This window comes from Poecilia mexicana, unplaced genomic scaffold, assembly GCF_051168715.1.
Source record: "Poecilia mexicana isolate PSO_F unplaced genomic scaffold, ASM5116871v1 scaffold_18, whole genome shotgun sequence".
In the NCBI taxonomy this organism is placed as follows: domain Eukaryota; kingdom Metazoa; phylum Chordata; class Actinopteri; order Cyprinodontiformes; family Poeciliidae; genus Poecilia; species Poecilia mexicana.
In genome coordinates this window covers 9,037,371-9,056,086 of record NW_028263387.1, presented here as the reverse complement: position 1 = coordinate 9,056,086, position 18,716 = coordinate 9,037,371, and the positions used below count along the sequence as shown (strand labels likewise).

Here is an 18,716-nt window from a genome sequence, read left to right as displayed (position 1 = left end):
GCTGCAACTCCATTAATAACATTAATATCAATAAATATGTGAGTTTAGCGTTCCAGCGGCTCCCTCTGAGACCCACCGGGTGATCCGGGTGTTCCTGGACTCCCTGGCGGGCCCTTGTCTCCGGGTGCACCAGGTATGCCAGCCTCTCCTGGAGCTCCAGGTCTTACTCCCAGGACTTCTCCAGGCTGGCCTTTGGGTCCAGGAGGTCCTGGAAGGCCGTCTTTCCCTTTGGGCCCATCGTAGCCAACTCCCGGAATACCTGGAACTCCGGGATCTCCTCTGGGTCCAGGAAAACCTGCAGGAAGGGCGGAGCGGTAGGGTAAATATTAACACATTCCAGAAATCTTATAATTTGTAATTATTTTCCATGTTGTTACTTATGTGTAATTAAGTATTTGTTAACTCAGTGCTGCTATTTGACCCTTGAAAAAACTCCCAGAAGGCAGATTATCCCACTAATGAATCATGTTTATTCATAGAAATATTTTCATTTGTAGTATTTTAAAGCTTCACTTCTCAAGCCAAAGTTTTTGGTTGATTATAAAGACCAACATTATTTCTATTTGCTAAAAACCAGAACACTTGGTGAGAACAACAAACTTTCTTCAAATCCAGAAGTTTACATACATTTATCAGTAGTAAAAATAAGTGTCTTTTAAGCTGCATTTCTCGGGTCAAACCTTTTGGGTTTCCTTCCAGAAACTTCTCATCATAGTTGGATCAAGGCTCCACAAAGAAAACGTCCAAAGCATTTTCTCATTAAGTTTTCTGACATTTAGCAAATACAAATCATTTTGGGCGTTTCTAGCTGACAGGAGAAGTTTGGTCTGATTTACATTCAGTCTTTTCATTTTGTGTAAGTAAGCTTCTGGTTTCAATTGTATCTATTCGTGTCCAAGTACAAAAGTTTCGTTTATCTGACAAGTTCTAGCAACCTGAACCTTGGAGGTTTTGATCACTGATTGGTTGATGTATTTAGTCAATTTTCACTTTTTACTCACTAAACAGCTGTTGAATCTAAATTTGCAGTGGACCTCTAGGATATATTTAAATCTTCCTGACCATTTCGCAGCTCATGGTGGAACCCTAAGCAGCACCAGTTTACCTTGTGGTCCTGGTAGGCCTCCAAAACCAGCCTCTCCCTTCTGTCCCTTGGCGCCATCAAACCCTCGACCTCCAGGGGATCCTGGGAAGCCTGGCTGGCCTTGGGGGCCTGAGACAGAAACCGGGTTGAGCTGGACTCAAACAAAGTCGTTTCTCAAACAGACATGCAATCCTCTCCAAAGACACCAACTTAAACAGTTATCGTATTAATGTAGAAGTGATAAGACTGAGCGTTACCTGGTCGTCCAGGCCTGCCACGTTCACCTTGATCTCCAGGTTCACCATATATGGTGCAAGGTAGCTTATCGCCTGGTAGTGGTCACATACAGGTTAGTACTCACACTTTAAGTACCATATTACTCATTTAGAGCAAACAGAATGGGATTTATCAGTTTGAGCTCCCTTTAATTTTGTAAATAAATACACATAATATGACTTATCTTCAAGAAAATCATACCTGGTCCTTTACAAAAGAATCATATGACTGAAACCTACCAAAATAAGAGCTCAAAACTAAAGTGACTGGTAACTAGAATCCCCTCACATGTCAACAATGACTCAGTCCGAGTCCAGATGACTAGCTCCTCTGTTTGCAGTGCTGGTTGTCAGTCGCTTCCATTCATGCTGTACTTGATAGGGTTAATTTCAGCTTTTAGCCGTGAGGGCAGCGAGTGTAAACGTTGTTAGTAGCAAACTGTTTGAGTTAAAGCTGCGGGTTGAAAACGAGGAGCTGGTAGGTGAAACGGTTTACGTCTGGGCTGGGTGAGCGTCTGAGCGGTTTTCTCCTCGTCCGATGAAAGAAGTAGTTAAAGTAGGCGTTAAAATAGGCGGCAGATTTCAGCAGCTTTGATTGGAGAAAAAAAAAAAGAACGAATGAATGTGATTGTCCAGTGACTCCGACCACCTGCTCCACTTTACCCCAAATTACGCCCAAACGAGACTCTTCGTCGTAGAGATCCGAGTCCTTTCCTTGCAGCGTCACATGAAAATGACTTATGAGTAAGTGGCTGGTTTTGTTTGGCAGAAGACTACATTGTCCAGTGATCACCTGCTAGGTCTGAGAAAAGTTTAGAGCATTTTCTGAAATGGCTCTTCAAGAAATTAGCGGTTGTTAGCTAAATGAAAGTTCCTTTAATGAAACTATAAGGGCTACAGACACATTATAATAACGTAGTACATCGCTGTTGGAGTAATGGATATCAATAACCAATCCGTAGACTGGTTATTAGACAGTGAGGAGCTTCACCTTCCTCTGTTATTTATAAGTAAAACAGTTACTTTGTACAAGCTAGCAGGCTTGGAATATTTAGCTACATTTGCATATTTGTCATTTGTATTATACTGACAAGGCTTTTATCAAGTGGGTCAAGTTTTATGGTCACAGGAAGATATATTCAACAGGCTATTAATCAGACTAATAAACAATTACTACATACATAGTTATATAGTAATTATTGTAGTTTCTTTTTACCATGACTGCTTATTCACAGACATAAATGTTGACATTGATCAGATGAACTCTAGCTACTATGTGAACATGAGTAGCCCCTCCGGCTCCCGGGTTTCTCCAAGTAAAAAAAAAAAAAAATTTGAATTTTGGCTTCTTTAATCCACCAGTTCCACTGCTAACGCTACATAATCTGTCCCCATTGTTACTCTGACTGGTGGTGGAGGAAGTTAGTTACCCACCCGTTCCCTCTCCGGCGTCAATAACCCCTCCACAGCTGTTGTCACCTGGACAGATACACATGCACAAGGAATGTGAGACAGATGGAGGGACGGGGGATAGAGAGAACGGGGACGGATGTGCGTTTTTAGAGAAAGAGGGCCACAAAGGATGGCAGCATACAAAGCCAGATGAGGTCATCTGCATCTGCAGTAAAGCAATTAAATTGTGTTTTTTCTTTTCATCAAACAGTAATAGGCAATCAGATCAAATCAATTATTTCAAGGCTCATCCAGTTAAGGCGGAAGCATACTGAGATGCTTGGTTCAGTTAAAAACAGACTATTATCATCGTCAGCAGAGGAGAGAGAAGGAGGCAGTGAGGCATCGCCGCGTCTGCCCTCTGGTTCCCTCATTCTCCCTCAGTTCCTGAGAGTGATAATTCAAGCAAAATCAATCAATGTTTAGCATCAGCGTCCTGCGGTGAGAGCACTCATTCATACTGCAAATAAAGCCCAGCAGGTTGCTGATGTCTTGTGTTGTTTAGTCCCAGAGAGGAGGAACTGAGCATCGGTCTTTTTTCTTGACACAAACCTGCCCATTCCGCGTTTGCTATGCTAGCTTGTTAAATTTTACTGACGGGCAGTTCAATAACTGATTCAATATATAATTGAAAACCTGATTAGATTTTATTATAAAATATTATGACTAAGGGAGCATTCTTACCAGCCCTTTTTGGTCCACTTTAATCGAACTCTAGTTCGTTTGTCTAGAAAGTCCGGTTCGTTTGCGGAGGTGTGAATGCGCAATCGAAGTCTAACGCGAATCAAAGAAGCGAAGTCTAGTCCGCCTAAAATCCTAGTTATCGCTTCAGTTAAAATTAACTTTGTTGTGGTTCAAATGTATATGAGGTCACAAGCGGACCCGAGACCGCTCCAAAAGCAGGAAGTGGACTATAGCGCAAGGCATTCTGGGTCAACAGAACCAAAACAAATGCGTGAGTCTAGAGCTAGCGGGAGAAATGACTCATGGTCTTCTACCAAAGACAAAAGACAGAAATCTTACAACCGCTAAAATCTGACGCTACTCCATTTTTGTTTACATTTCCAGAAGAAGGAAGCTGCACTAATGTCTTCTGTGGTTTTTGTGTCGCTTCCTTCAGTAGTTTACTCCCTCGCCACCACAGGCGAGGGAGTAAACAGGTTTTTCCATCAGTTTGGATCGTTTGACCAAGTGCAGCGTGAAACCGAACCAAACCAGATGAAAATGTAACAAAAATTGCAATTTTGGTCCCCAATAGAACCGAGCCTACCGGTCTATGAGACATGAAAACAGACTTATTGGATTCTTTTTTTTTTTTTCTTTTTGTTTCTCACCTCCTCTGAGACTAAAGAAGCACAGCAGTTGTTTTGCATGTCAGTAATTACAGTATCATCATTACGCATCATTCACTCAAATAGAGAAGCTTGTGGATTATCGATTATTGTCTGCAGATGAGTAAAAGCGCATTATTACAGTAGTGAACAGCAGTCTGTGGCATGAATGGTAGGGATCTGCCTGACAGAGAAAGCCTAAAACACGAGCCTCAACGTCTGTGTCGTTGAGTTTTAAACCTTCAACAAGGAAGACCAGGTGCTCTGTGTCCGCTTAAAATGTCTTCATGTGATTTAGTTTGTTACGTTAGACTACGGATGTGTGATCTAACCTGTGGGGGAGAGTGTGACACTGAATTATATTGGCTCCCACTCACTTGTCATCACTTACCTTGCGGGCCTGGTGGACCTGGCTGTCCAGGAAACCCAGGGATCCCAGGCTCTCCTTTTTCACCTCGACGGCCCGGTAGGCCGGGGTAGCCGAATCCAGGATCGCCAGGGGCACCAGGTCGACCTTTGCCTCCAGGAAATCCTGGGAAACCCTTCTCACCGATTGTGCCAACACCACCATCACCCTTGAGAACAATCCAGAAATAATAATAATAATAATAATAATAATAAAAAGAGCAAAAAAAAAACATCAAGAAAGTTAATGGAAAATGAGTAAAAAGCAAATTGGATTTTATTTGTTACAAAGACCACAAGTTCTTACCGGGGGCCCTGGGGGGCCAGCGAAGCCAGGCAGACCGTCTCTGCCAGGGTTTCCTGTTTCACCCGTAGGTCCTCTGAGTCCAGGTGTCCCTCGATCTCCCTTCACCCCGAAACCGGAGAAGGACGATTCCCCCTTCTGTCCTTTACGCCCAATGAATCCCCTCTCACCCTCACGACCCTGCAGAAAACAAAGTTACCAAAGTTGAAACCTCACAAACTTGCGCTTGTTTACAGGAACATGATAGGAGGATATCAATTACATAAAAAAAATAAAATAAATAATAATAGTAATAATGAAATGTTACTCACAGGCGCCCCCGGACTGCCGTTGAAACCAGGAGAACCCCGGTTACCGGGCTCACCTTTACGCCCTGGGAAGCCAAAGTTGCCTCTGGGTCCTTGAGGTCCAGGTAACCCAGGCAGGCCGACACCTCCTCCTCCTCCTCCTCCTCCTCCACAGTTACAGTCACCGGGGTCACCTGAAGGATGCAGGGATTGAGAAATAAAAAGTAGCAACATGTGAGGAGAAAAATAAAGATTATTACACATATAAAGTACGTAACTATATAAATCATTACGTCACAGTGTTTGCCAAACAAGGTGAAGGACTTCCAGCTAACCAACTTCGCAATTTTTTCATTTCTCACTCCAATTTTGTAGTCCAGGTTTAATAAAGCTGAAGCTACAAGCGGATAAGCCAAGATGTTCGGTTGTTGTATTGAGCCACAAAACACTTCGACGGCTTCAGTAACTTCACCAGCATCAAGGAGGATCTGATTTCTGACTGAGCGGTCGGTCCCGTCTATTGCTATGGAAACGAGTACAGCAAACCGGTAAGCTGTAGCTAATGCTAAAATGACAACAAATTTTATATTAAACGTGAATTCATTGTGTTGTGTTGATGTCCTCGCCATTGTTTTGATAGCAGTTAGCATGGGGCCTTCTGCTTATGTTAGCGCTGTGTGCTAACTATATGATGCTGTGTCTTAAACACAGCATCCTTATGGACATTCATTTGTTTGGGAACATATTATTTTACAGAAAACAAATGAATAAGTTTGAGTTTGAGGAAAGCTTATTTTCAGTCAACACGTTTAAATGCACACCTCTAAAGCCTTTAAGTCCCGAGTTTCCTGGAAATCCCGTCTGGCCAGGCGGCCCAGGGTTTCCAGGGGGGCCTTTACTGGGGGCACCTGCAAACACACACAAGCTAACTCAGACAACAAAAAAAAAAACTGAAACTTAAGCTCAACTACACTGATTTATGTTAGGGATAACAATATGACAATGGACGACAGAGTTCTTGGGAGGGGAAGAGGGAGACATTTTCTCCCCCCCAAGAAACAGGAAATCAAATCTAGAAATAAACCAAGACAGTGGAAGGGCAGCAAAGTTTCACAGTGCAAAATCAGGGTTAGTTGGCTGTGGTTTTCCATCAGGTTCGAGCTGCTGGTGCAAGATGAGAGGCTTCTGTTTAAAAGCATTGAAATTTGGTTTTTCTTTTTGACATGATATTAAAAGTTACAGCGCCCTCCATGATATTTATCAGCCATGGCAATGATGTGCAAAAAAAAGTGGGATTCCTATTGTCATGGTGAAGAGCTTTTTGTTTACCATCAGCCTCATCAAATTGGATGCTTTTCCACCACTGGTTGTCATGGTTACATCGACACTCGAATGGTCGAATGTCCTATCGACATGTGTGTAAATGACATGGCCTCCTTCACTGAAATCACAAATGAATGCTCTAATTTATGTAATAAAAACTGAAGTATAAATCACAATTGTATTATTTTTTTAATTTATTCATGTATTTTACACGTCTTTACCCAGGGTGGCCATAAATATGGAGGGCGCAGTAAAACACCAACGCATTTGGCAAGTACATATTCAGTGGTTTTACATTGATTTTAATAGCTGAGAACTGCACAATGCACACTCATAGGTGCATTATGGGACATAATTAAACAATAGAAATACACACTGAACAAGTGTGCAAATTTTGCTTTTTTTTATTTTGACATACATTCATTATAATAAAAAAATAAATGCATAAATTGGTAAAGTTGCAGTCAGGTGTTTTCACTTGATTTTATTTACGTCTCGTTTCCAAAGCAGCTCTCACGCCCCGAACTTTCGTGTAAAACCAGTGAATGATGTTTACAGCGGGTTACACCTTGTGGCCAAAGACGAGAAAAGCAGCTTGGAGTAGAGAGACACTCCTATCCAAGTCTGAAGCTCGCAACAGCCTACACTCGCCACTTAATGCTATTCCCTGCAAAGAGTACAGCGCAAAATAAGTAAAAAGAAATCAGCATTTTGGTAGGGAAGTATTGAAAGATGAAAGATGATTTGAATGTTTTGTCTTTTTTTATTATTTTTATCATTATAATTGTTATTATTTGAAGGGCAGAATGTTGCCATGGCGCTGCATTAGGGTACCTGAGGAACTAACCTGTGGGCCTGTCAGGAGGATAGATATCACAGGGGTCCCTGGGCCGGCCTTAGACAACAGTAAAATTCAGACAGCTGTTATGGTTTGGAAGTTGTTCTCTGTTGTACCTTGTATTCTTACCAACGAGGCGGCGTTTAGTCAGCAAAAAAAGAAAACTTGTTTCATGCCGATTTCAACTGTGGTGCAGCATCATGCGTACAAAGACAAATCAATCATACAATGAAAACAACTTGAGCTGTTACCAGCAGGAATAGTCCTCTTCACAATCTGGAAAGGGAAGGAAAAAAAAAACCCCAAAGATTTAACATTTGGTTCGGTGGAGGGATACCTGAGCTGTCTTGAGGACCTGGAGGACCAGGGGGACCAGGAGGACCATCAGGTCCAGGGGGACCTTGGAAACCCTCAGGGCCGTAAGCTGGTAAGCCCGGGTTACCCTTGTCTCCTTTTGGCCCGGCGCCACCAGGAAAACCCGGAGCTCCTGGATCACCTGCGCACACGACATATTTGTTGTGTACAAGGAAGCCACACTTCATCTTCAGAGTCTTGACCAACACAAAGTAGAGCATAATTGCTCAGATGAAGTAAAGTTTCTATTTTCACACGAAGGGTCTCGTGATTTCCAGACTCAACTATCCAGAGTCTCCAGGCTTTTGTGTTTACCTTAAAATGTAAAACAGTAGAGTTTCCCATTAATCTGTGGTAAATATTTGTACAGTAAGGTTTTAAATAGGTAAAGCAAGAAACTGAAAAGCAGGAAGGCCAGAAAAGGTAGCAAAAGTGAGGACAAAATGAAGTTGGAAGGAAGGAAGAGGAACAAGACTAGAGAGGAAGCAGCAGACTAGGAAAAAAAGAAGGACAAAACAGAGGGGGGTAGGATTTAAATGTAGCAAGAGAATGAAAGAAAGGAGATAAGAAATGATGGAGGTAAGGAAAGAAGGTTTGTGGTTTTAGCATAAATAAATTATTCTGTCTATCAATCTGGAGTGTGACTAGATTTCCTAAAAAAAAGTTCCTTCACCATACCTACAAAACCTCCAAAAGTTTGTCATTATTACCAAAGCGGAAAGCGCCTGGCGGTCCCGGAGGCCCGGTGGATCCTGGAGGTCCCTGATCACCGGTGCTACCCGGAAGGCCGGGAAACCCCGGGTCGCCTGGGGGTCCTGCAGCGAAAGACGAACAACATGGCCACCTGACGGATTTGTACAATTACAAGTCCAGGTTTCAAATCCATAATAGTGATGATACCTTGAACAAAAGATCCATCACTGAAGTAACTTGGAGGTCCTGGGAGTCCGATGTCACCTTGGTCTCCCTATGGGATGTTCACGGTCAGAACACAAAATCTACTCTTCACTCTGATAGCCTAAAACACATGCTAAGCTAGCTAAAGGATTATTTTTTTACCACATAGAGAGGAGGCAAGCTTTTTATGACTGCAGGAAACTAGTATCTTTAGTTAGTTTTTGAAGTTTCCAATAAAGGGCAAAGAGCAAAGAGAAAAAACTGGCGCTACCATTCCTAGCTAGGTTAATCTTAGCTACCACTCCTAGCTCCTAGCTAACATAGGAGTGGTAGCTCCTCGCTTAATTAAAACCTTCATTAGTAATCAAACTATTACAGCTGTCAGCTAAAAACATTAAGAAAAACATGTAAATTATGAGCTGTTTTGCCACAACTTAAAAAAACAAAACATTTTGTAGCAAGTTAAACTAGCTAGAAGTTATTGGGAAGCTAACAGTGGTTGTGGTTCAATTGAGAGACAAAACTAAAAAATGTTTTCATTTGTTTGTTTTTATCCAACAGTGAACAAAGGATGTTAAAAATATTCAGATACCTTGGGTCCTATGAATCCTGGTTGTCCCAGGAAACCTGGTTCCCCCGGTAATCCCTTGAAGTAAAGAAAAAACTTTTGGTTTGACTTAAGAAAAAAAACATGAGCTGCACAGTGAAGCATCGCAACATGTAAACAAACATGACCCAGACGTTATTTTTGTCTAATCAACAGAGATTCATGAGGTACAGTGTTGAAATCACTCATTTTTATGTTTTTTTTCCTTTTAACTTTTTCTGTAAGTTACTCTCTATGATTATATATTGAGTATTTTCTTTTGATATTCATCATGATAATTTCTCATCAACAACGAAGAATATGCAAGGTATATGTGGAAGTAAAAATTCACTTGGTTCAACAGATAAGCTTACCTTCAGTCCAGAAGGGCCAGGCGGTCCGACAAAACCCGCAGGACCCTGATTGAAACAGGGTCAAAGGTCAGTCACAGAATAAAAGTTCAGATACAATTCTACAACTTTTTTTTTTCCTTCTGGAAAACAGAAAGTAGTGTTCAGGAGCCTTACTCTTGGTCCTGGGTATCCGAGAATGCCCTGTTCCCCGTATTCACCTCTATAACCAAAAGGTCCCTGGATTTAAATAGTACAAAGAAATCTAAATGTAATTTAAGGCCAATGATTTATCACATAGTGGTCACCAAAGGTTCGGCTTAGGTATGGTGTTACAAAAATCTTTTACGAGTAAATGTACAGAAGTTCTGTGGTGATACTCACAGGTGGTCCAGGTAAACCAGGGTATCCTTTTAATCCCTTTGGGCCGGGATCACCCTGAGAAGAGGCACGGAAAAGATGGTGGGATAGGAAAAAAAAACAACTTTGTTTCAGAAGCAATGAAAATTATTCTCTCAGGATATATTAAAAAAATATCAGTGGAAAGTTGATGATTTTACATTTTTCTCATTTAACTTACCTTTGATACTCCACAGAACACACTAACACAATTAGCTCCATTGGGTGATTTATTGCTTCAAAGATGTTACACTTTGAGATTCTGTACGTTGGCTAGCTAAGCTAACACCAAACACATCCAAGCAGCTGCTGCCTTTGTGACTTACATTATTTTGGCACAAGTTAACAGATATCAGGTAGTTAGAGTATCAGAGAGAGTAGGTCTTGATGCTAAAGCTAAACATGTAATTCATTTTGTATCAATTTCAGTTGGCTGTGGGCAATTTGCTCTTTCCGTCCCTCCCTTCTTTCATTTCGAAGCATTAGCTAGCAGTGTCATTCAGATGTTAGCATTCCAAATTAGTTCATTTTTATGGTTAAGAATAATTTTCTGAAATACTGGAGATAAATTCTCATAAAAGATACTCAAATCTTACATAATTCCATTAGCTGTGTAGCAAGGTGTGAAAACTTTGCATTAAATTTGGTTCTGATCCCAGTTTGGGGCATGATGACTCTTATAAAATACAAGCATATGACCTCTGACCGTCAAATAGGAAATAACAACACTGCCCTCATATTAGACTGTAGAATATTTGTTGAATTTGTTGGTTGTTAATGCCGGTCCAAAACAAACCCTGGCTGGCAAAAGAAGTTGTCTACGAAAAAAACCAAAGCTATAAAGGTACAAAGTAGCTAACTGTATGCTAGATACTGAGTACTAATTAGACATTCCGCTTGGATGAAGTATTTTAAATTAGTAATCCATGATTTTGTTTTTTCTGATGCCCGACCTGTTCAATTTTTTATCTACCACCTTTCAAAATGCGAAAAAAAGGAACACAGATGGAGATACATGTTGATTCTCATATTATGCAAGAAAATTCAGATTTTTAAAGGCTTTTTTACACATTTTTCCCATTAAATGTGGAAGGCGCCACATGGTTTATCAATGTTCACCTGTAAATAAGTAAAACAGATTTCTGAATCCCCATATTCGAGTTTCTTTCTCACAGGCAAACTTTAAACACAGAGCAGCCATTACACCATGTAGATTCAATCTGTAGTGAAGCCATGGAAGTCCAAAAATGTAAAGAATAAAAATCCTCCATTCATTATTACTTTGTACAAAGTTGAATTAGCCTCTCAGAAAACACTCTGTGGCTGTCCGATCTCAGCTGATCCACACCGCTTCCTGCTTCCACACAGAGTCTAACATCAGAAAGTCGTGGAATGAAGTCGAAGTTGCGTTTTCCAACAAACCTGCAGTCCTTTGTCTCCTTTGGGAAAACCCACAAACTCCACAATGACATTGATCAACGGCTGGCCAGGCTCGCCGGGCAAGCCCACGTCGCCCTGCATGGCGTGATCATGGAAGAGAGACGGCTGTTTACACGCCGCAGTTCTGACTGTTCGGCGGCGGCAGTGAGTCAAAGAGAGGCGGGGCGTCGGGAAGCGCTTCTGTAGCTTCGGCGTGTTTGACGGAGGACGGACTCAATGAGGAGCCACAGAAGAGGACGGAGAGAGGAGAGTCTGGGGTGGCGGTGAGAGGCTGGTCTCTGACGTAAATTTGGCTACATTATTTGAGATAGTTACAACTATCAGACTGAAATTCTGGTCAAAATGTCTCTGAGGTGATTAATCTTAGAGCTCCAAATTACAGATGCACCGATCCAATATAAATATCTGTATCGATCCCGATAGAGAAAAATTTTAGATTGGCATTGGTGACAATGTGCCAGATCTATAAGGGCAGATCTATTAGGTCTAAGACTTTGCTTTGTACTCTGAGTGACGTAGCGTATCATCACCTTCCTAAAATAAGAGCCTAAATAATTGTTTTGCCAAAAGTGATTTATTTTTTTTGTCTAAATTATCTTTTGGCAATAAAAATATAGTGATGTTTTGGTTGAAATTCCTTTTGGCAAAAAATTACTTATGCAATTACTTTAGAAAGGTGACAATATTTAGAATTCCTATTTGTACTTCCTTTTGTTTTTGACAGTCTCAGTTTCCTTGTTATTTATTTTACTTTGACTGTTATACTCCTACTTTCCCTGACTGAACAAATTTAAGTTGTTTTTACATGTCTGACCAAACCTGTCAAGTTATTGGTATATTTAAGTATTCTGTACTGGTGCAGGGTTATCAAACTCGGTACATTTATGTATTTATGACAAAGAAATGTTTTAAATCAATTCAATCAATCAATTCAAACCTCAGATATCGGTATTGGTTTTGGAAGTGAAAAAAGTGGATTGGTGCAGTCAAGGTGCAGCCTTGAAAAAAATGCTTAGTTTATTCTGTCTGTAAATTAAATTATGCTAAAATTCCAGTATTTTACATGAGCAAAGAGTTTGCAGGTGTCCCTAATTAAATCTATTTCTATTTCAACTGCATTTTTTGTTTGTTTTATGCTAACCTTTTTTCAAACTTCTCAATTCCATAATTTTATGTACCTCATACTAATTTCAAGGAATTAGTATATTTTGATTCTCCTGGATAATCGCTGTTTATCCCAACAGTGAGTTCATTTAAACTGACAAACAGTAACAACATTTCTGATTGGTCGACAACAATCAGCAACAAATCTTATTCTGTTGGAAAGCGTGCTAATTGCCACATTTGTGAGGAAAATGAACATGTGGGTTGAGCAACGTGGTAAGAGATTGTTGGTTGCATCCATTAAAAAGTCACTAAATTCTCATTCATTATATTTTTTATAAATCTACAGCTGCAATTAGACAGCAAACGGGATCTAGTTTTGTTTGACCAAAACAATTATCTAAACTTAACGCTCATATTTTTATGTTCAGAAGACGTTTCTGATTCTTACAACAGTGCATCGTTTGAAACTGGAAATTATTTTTTTGACTCCAATTTGTAAAAATATGAGTCAAACTCCACTGGTGAGACAGAAGCTTAATAGATGCTTCTCAGATGGACCGTTTCCTGTACACATCTCTCCCCAAACCCTCCTCCTCCTCCTCCTTCTTCTGTTTCTCTCATCCTCCCCTCCATGGCTGGAAAGTTTGCTGCAATCACTGCTCCCCTTTTTTTCTCAATCCCTTCCTAGTACATTTTATTTATTCCCTCCTTTTGGCACAAGATCCCGTCAGATCTGTAAGTTCTACTGTGTGTGTGCGTGTGTGTGTGTGCGTGTGTGTGTGGTGACAGTGCTGCAGCGTCTGCCCTTCCCTCGCTGTGTTACCTTGTCTCCTTTGTAGGCAGTGACAATTTTTTCGCCGCTAAGAGACTGGTCACCGGGAGAACCGCTGGGTCCGGGAAGACCCACATCGCCCTGGAGTCCGAAATACACACAACACACCGTTAGCCAATCAGATGGTGCGATTGGTTTGTGGAGGGAAGAAGGAATAGAGTAGAAAATGAGGAGAATAAAAATAAGAAGGAGGAGAGAGGGGCAGAAGTTGGAAAAAAGGGAAAGACAACAAGAGAAATGATGAGTATTTATTATTATTATTATTACTACTGTGGCTCAAAAATTACTTAAAATGTTATTTAATTTCACTATTAAGTTTACACTTTGCAGACAACAAAAATATTGTGTATCTTGTTTTATTTATTTATCATTTTGTTTCAAGCGCAAACTCAAAAGATTTGAGACTGAAACGCTGCACTAACATGGATTTGGATTTGAGCTGTATGCTACTCTTCACCGTCAACTTTCACCATAATTTGATTAATTACGTGACAGGACAGACTTACACTTCAACTTGGGCCTAAATTAACACCTAATAGTCCACAGTGCTGTCAATTTGACTGCAAAACCTGTGAAACATTAATTCTTTGGTCTGTGTTCGACCACTAGGCGGCCTGCTAGATTTTTGGAACCACAAGGGGGCAGCACCAAGCACACATCAAACAAAACAAAGGGATGAGGAGAAGAAAAAGGAAAACAACAACGAAGTTTGCTTTAAATTAACACAGTTGATAGATTTAGTGTTCTTCCATTGTGGACAAAGATATCAAAACTAAAGTCTGGTAAGAAATACTTCATTCTCTAAGTTATTTTCTTCTTCTCTTCAGAGTAGCTAGTGTTTAAACTAGTGTATTATCGCCCCCTAAGGGACTGTGGTGAAACTGTACAACTCTGGGTGGAATATGGACTTTCAGCTAAGCTAAAGATAGAAATAGTTGTGTGTCCTTTCACACAAAGTCCAGTTGTGTGTATACTCTGTATTTTCAAGTCGTGGAAGATGAGCCACTTTCTGCTGGAAGTTTTTTTCTGCTGAAGGAAAGTTTTGCCACAATGATAAAAATGAATGAAGTTTGTGGACTACGCTTAAAGCTGCAGCATGTAACTGATTTTCTTTTATATATTTGTTAAAACTATCTCTATATCCTTTATATTTGTCAAAAGAAAACAAACTCCTCTCGCCTCCTCCCTGTGGTTCTACTGCCATCCGCTCCCGGTCAGAAACAACCAATCAGAACAAGGAGTAGGATCTTAGCGTTGTCAATCATGCTTGCGTACGCTCACACCATAACCCATGCTCTCGGCTACGTTACAGCTAGCACCCCACACCGGAACCTGTCCTGAATGCCCATGCTAGTTAGCATAGTCACCAATGATGTAAGGTAAACAGTTTTCCTGTAATAGTATGTTGTTCCTCCACCAGCACCACATTGAGCAGTGCATACATGAGCATGATTTACAGCATCAAGACCCTCCTCTTGGCTCTGATTGGTTGTTTCTGACCAGGCGCAGATGGCAGTAGGACAACAGAGAGAAGGCAGAGCAAACTGATTTTTTCGCAGATTATTTGTGTTGTTAAACTGCCATGACATGGTGACAGTTTTAACAAATATGTTAATAAAAAAAAAACTTAGTTTATAAAATGACATACTGCAGCTTTGAAGTATTAATTATTATTAAAATTGCCTAAAAAGGAAAAGTTGAAGCAAATCTGTTTAAAAAATTGTTCAGGTTTTTCCGTGTATTTCTACCTGTAACACAATAAAATTAACATAAATTTGTAATAGAGAAAAAAACAACGGGATAGAAAAGAAAAGAACAGAATGAGAGCAAAAGATTAAGAGTTGTGCTTTTAGACTTTTTTCTTCTTATCTCTTAATTATGCAACTTATATCTTTTTTTTTAAACACAAAAACACAATTCTTCCTTTCCAAATGTCACACCCAGATGTTCCCTGTCTCACTTAATGCCATCGAATCGTATTCAGTGTGTGAGGATTTGCTTGAACATACCATGCATGCATCGTGTGAGGAAGATGAATGTTAGTAAAGTGTGCGTGTGTATGTGGCCGAGCTGGATGGATGGATGAGCAGGTGTGGTGAAAGGGTGAATAGGGAGTGGAGGGGGAATGTACCACCAAACAAACACATGTGATCGAGATGAGTAAGTGATTGGATGCAGGAGCAGGGAGCAGTGATTCCAGCAGTCAGTCGCAGCCCACAGACTCTCCCCCCCTCCTTGGATCGACAGCTCGGAGATTTCCATTCCAAATTCAACGCGCCTCTTTCAATTCGACGAAAACCCGAATGGTCCGGATGATTTCTTAAATGAGTTCAGACGAATGAAATCTCAGAGCTGCCGTTCCACAGTGAAGAAATTACGTGTGAAGCCCACAAAACAACGAACAACTCTCCAAATCTGAAGAATGGGGAGGGGTGGAAAAAAACTAAGACTTTTTTCTTTTCAACATTTTATTACATTTGATCCCCTTCTACTTTCACAGAGGTTGTTTTTGTCTCGGAGGCAACCCAGGTGATTTAAAGAGACAAAAAGCCAAAACAAACTGAATCAAGCAATGGTTGAGGTGATTTTTCTTTTTTTTCTAATATCAGCCCGTGCCGATCAGAAGACGCGGGGATGCAGGGTGTTAAATTGAGGAAAAGGATGGAGGAGGGAAGTTAGGCAGGTTACGGAGCCACCACCGAACGTTTTCCAGCATGCAGAGTGTTCAATGAAGACATTTCAGACACAAATTCACTCAATTAGACATGCAGGCAAACAAATATCCACACACACACACCCACACACACGCACACACTCAAAACCCTGCTAGCGGCTGATTTCTGAGGCGTTAATCTAATCTGAGAAATGTTGACAGGAAAACATAACAGCTAAAGACAAACAGAACATTTAACTTGTATTCCTGAACTGCAGAGCTGCAACACATTCCACAAAAACTGGGGAGGTTTCACTTTTATCAATCTGTAATGTTGCTTTACCGTAAAAAAAAAACAAAAACAGTAAAATTATCTTCTGGCATTGAGATCAGTAAGAATCTTTAAGCTTTTTTTTCTCTGCCTTACATGAAAGTGTTCAGTATCAGTCTACATGCCCTGAAGCGCAACAGAAAATGTGGCCCTCTGGTGGGCAATATTGGAATTTTTTCTGCATGAGAATTTGATTCTTCTTTAACGTGTTAGGCACAAAGTGTCTTTCTTTTTTGTTTTAATTTCATAGGAAGTAGAGCTAGAAACATCTAGCAACATCTTACAATAAAATAAAATAAAAATTATTAGAGCATATTAAAAATTCTATGACTTTTTTTTTTTTTTTTGAAGAAGAAAGTTTCCATTTTGGTTGCTGGAAATAAACTCAAACATTTTCTACACCAAATAAACAAAGAAGTTACCCAAAAAAGTTAGGAAACTGTTCTCCTTTATTAAGAAAAAAATATATATTTTTGCAATAAGATTTCACAAATACATATTTCTTTTTAAAAAGCCAGTTATTTTTGTGCTTTCACATAAAGTGAAACCAAAGTCAAATTCCTTGTTGGCTAGTGAAACTGATTCTAACCATGCTTATACTAAAATAAGAAATGTTATTTTCTGTATTGACACCAGGCACAAAATTCAATTCAGTTCAATTAAGAATTCAAAAATACTTTATTGATTACAAGGGGGGAAAAAGAAACATTGTATTCATGGTTGTTTCTTCAACCTAGATCTCAACTACCTCCAAAGAAAACGCAGTTATTGATGGAGGTGTTGCTTTTATTTTATATCAAATCAAAATCATCAAATCAAATTTGTGCTGCTTCTAAATCGTTTCTATCCAGCTTGTTTGGAATGTGCTGCAAGCCTGAAAAGCAGGATTTGTCGTCTTTAAATCAAATGAAACCAGCAAATTCGATTTTTTACTCGGTTCAAACCACTTCGGTTTCGACCACAGAGCTTAATGAAATACTCATTTTCTGCTCTATTTCCTTTTTTTAAATTTTATTTTCATTCAGGGACTTTGTTATCAATTTAAATGTTTTAACTAATCCCTGAATTCACGTTGAAGCAATTCCGTGTGGTCGGAATCGTTGCCCTCTTGGGACATCCAAACATTTCCAGCTAAGTCGTCTTGGTTTTTGAAATCATTTTGTACCTTTCGTCGTTAATGTCCTACCTTGTCTCCTTTCCCTCCTCGATAAATGTCGCCACGGCTCCCCTATGAACACAACGGGTTAACAACTGGAAGAGCCAGAGCCACAAGTCTTTCTTTCTTTTTTATCAAACAGGTAACAGGTCAGTATAGCTGTGATTCATCCTACCTCAAAATAAATGATAAAATGTCACGGCACTGATCCAAGACTTACCTCTGGCCCTTGGGGCCCAGGAGGGCCGGGGAGTCCCTACAAAGAGGCAAAAGAATCGCACTCAGTTTTTTTGATAAAATTTGACTTTTTTTTTTCTTGTTTTGTTTTTAAGAGAAAATCTGAAAAGTGTGGTGTGACTTTGAATTTCGAGCAATTCAGGCTTAAAATTCAGAGATGAACATTTTTTTGCCCATTGTGACATCTGTGATGTTAGAAAAGAAATCAGAACTTTGTGATTTTAAGATCAAAACACACGCTTCTTTAAAATCCAACGTTACAATAGATTGTAACTGCAGACAGAACTCCATATTACCGACTACCTTCCTCTATGAAGGCCTGCAAGTCTCCAATATGCCGTTTTGTAACCTTTAATCAGCGATCAAACGGCATTAAATCCTAGTTATTCTGTGATACTTGTGAAGAAGCCGGTTAAAGACGGACAGGCGACTCGGTTTACATACGGGGAATCCGTTAATTCCTCTTGGACCTTGGAAACCCGGCGGGCCGGTCGGACCTCTGAGACCCTGCAGAGAAAACAAGGAGAAGAAAAAAGAAAAAGCTCACTGATGTCATTTCCCCTGATGCTGAAAAAGTGTACCTAACTTCTTAGATTTTTACACCTAAATGAAAACATGTTTAATTCTTCAGGATTTAAATTCTTCGCTTCTAAAAGGAAAGGCAAGTCTTACAGGTGGGCCCCTGGGTCCTGGTTCACCTGGTACCCCCTAAATGACAAAATAAAAACACGGATAACAATAAATTAAACACTAAATGATGAGTAAATACAAATTAAAAACTGACAACTTGTTATTATCCAGAGCATGGGAGAGATATCACTGTTATTTCGAAACGATGTCTTGCTTTTTTTGCCATATTCATCGTATCTACTCAGGTTTAAAGAGCTGGCGCCACAGCACCACCTGCTGGCCAAACGCAGACACTTCAGGCTGGCTCAGGCACCCGCCTTGGCCAGTACAGTTTACCTGTAAAAACCTCTATATCAATACACATTAATATGCGCAAAATTCTAGAAAAAAACTGGTGTTAAAATATGTTTTAGGGCTGAAACCAATGTAAGAGGTCTGAGCCTGG

General features: G+C 40.1%; 1 protein-coding gene across 4 annotated transcripts in view; it reads right to left on the bottom strand.

The window, feature by feature from the left end:
• Positions 1 to 18,716, bottom strand: part of col4a6 (collagen, type IV, alpha 6) — a 119,296-nt gene that overhangs the window by 15,319 nt on the left and 85,261 nt on the right. Inside the window, exons 9-29 of one of the 4 annotated variants that reach the window (XM_088015176.1) lie at positions 18,314 to 18,349; positions 18,086 to 18,148; positions 17,625 to 17,660; positions 17,435 to 17,476; positions 13,256 to 13,345; positions 9,871 to 9,924; positions 9,664 to 9,726; positions 9,511 to 9,555; positions 9,143 to 9,196; positions 8,554 to 8,620; positions 8,364 to 8,468; positions 7,637 to 7,795; positions 7,309 to 7,356; positions 5,960 to 6,046; positions 5,163 to 5,332; positions 4,855 to 5,031; positions 4,534 to 4,717; positions 2,794 to 2,838; positions 1,342 to 1,413; positions 1,106 to 1,213; positions 77 to 295 (exon numbers count right to left, since the gene is read on the bottom strand). In XM_088015176.1, coding sequence (XP_087871302.1) covers positions 77 to 295; positions 1,106 to 1,213; positions 1,342 to 1,413; positions 2,794 to 2,838; positions 4,534 to 4,717; positions 4,855 to 5,031; positions 5,163 to 5,332; positions 5,960 to 6,046; positions 7,309 to 7,356; positions 7,637 to 7,795; positions 8,364 to 8,468; positions 8,554 to 8,620; positions 9,143 to 9,196; positions 9,511 to 9,555; positions 9,664 to 9,726; positions 9,871 to 9,924; positions 13,256 to 13,345; positions 17,435 to 17,476; positions 17,625 to 17,660; positions 18,086 to 18,148; positions 18,314 to 18,349 — 1,924 coding nt within the window. Of the gene's footprint in view, positions 1 to 76; positions 296 to 1,105; positions 1,214 to 1,341; positions 1,414 to 2,793; positions 2,839 to 4,533; positions 4,718 to 4,854; positions 5,032 to 5,162; positions 5,333 to 5,959; positions 6,047 to 7,308; positions 7,357 to 7,636; positions 7,796 to 8,363; positions 8,469 to 8,553; positions 8,621 to 9,142; positions 9,197 to 9,510; positions 9,556 to 9,663; positions 9,727 to 9,870; positions 9,925 to 11,307; positions 11,401 to 13,255; positions 13,346 to 17,434; positions 17,477 to 17,624; positions 17,661 to 18,085; positions 18,149 to 18,313; positions 18,350 to 18,716 lie in introns of all 4 variants that reach the window. The other 3 variants (XM_088015174.1, XM_088015173.1, XM_088015175.1) reach the window with 3 other exon arrangements.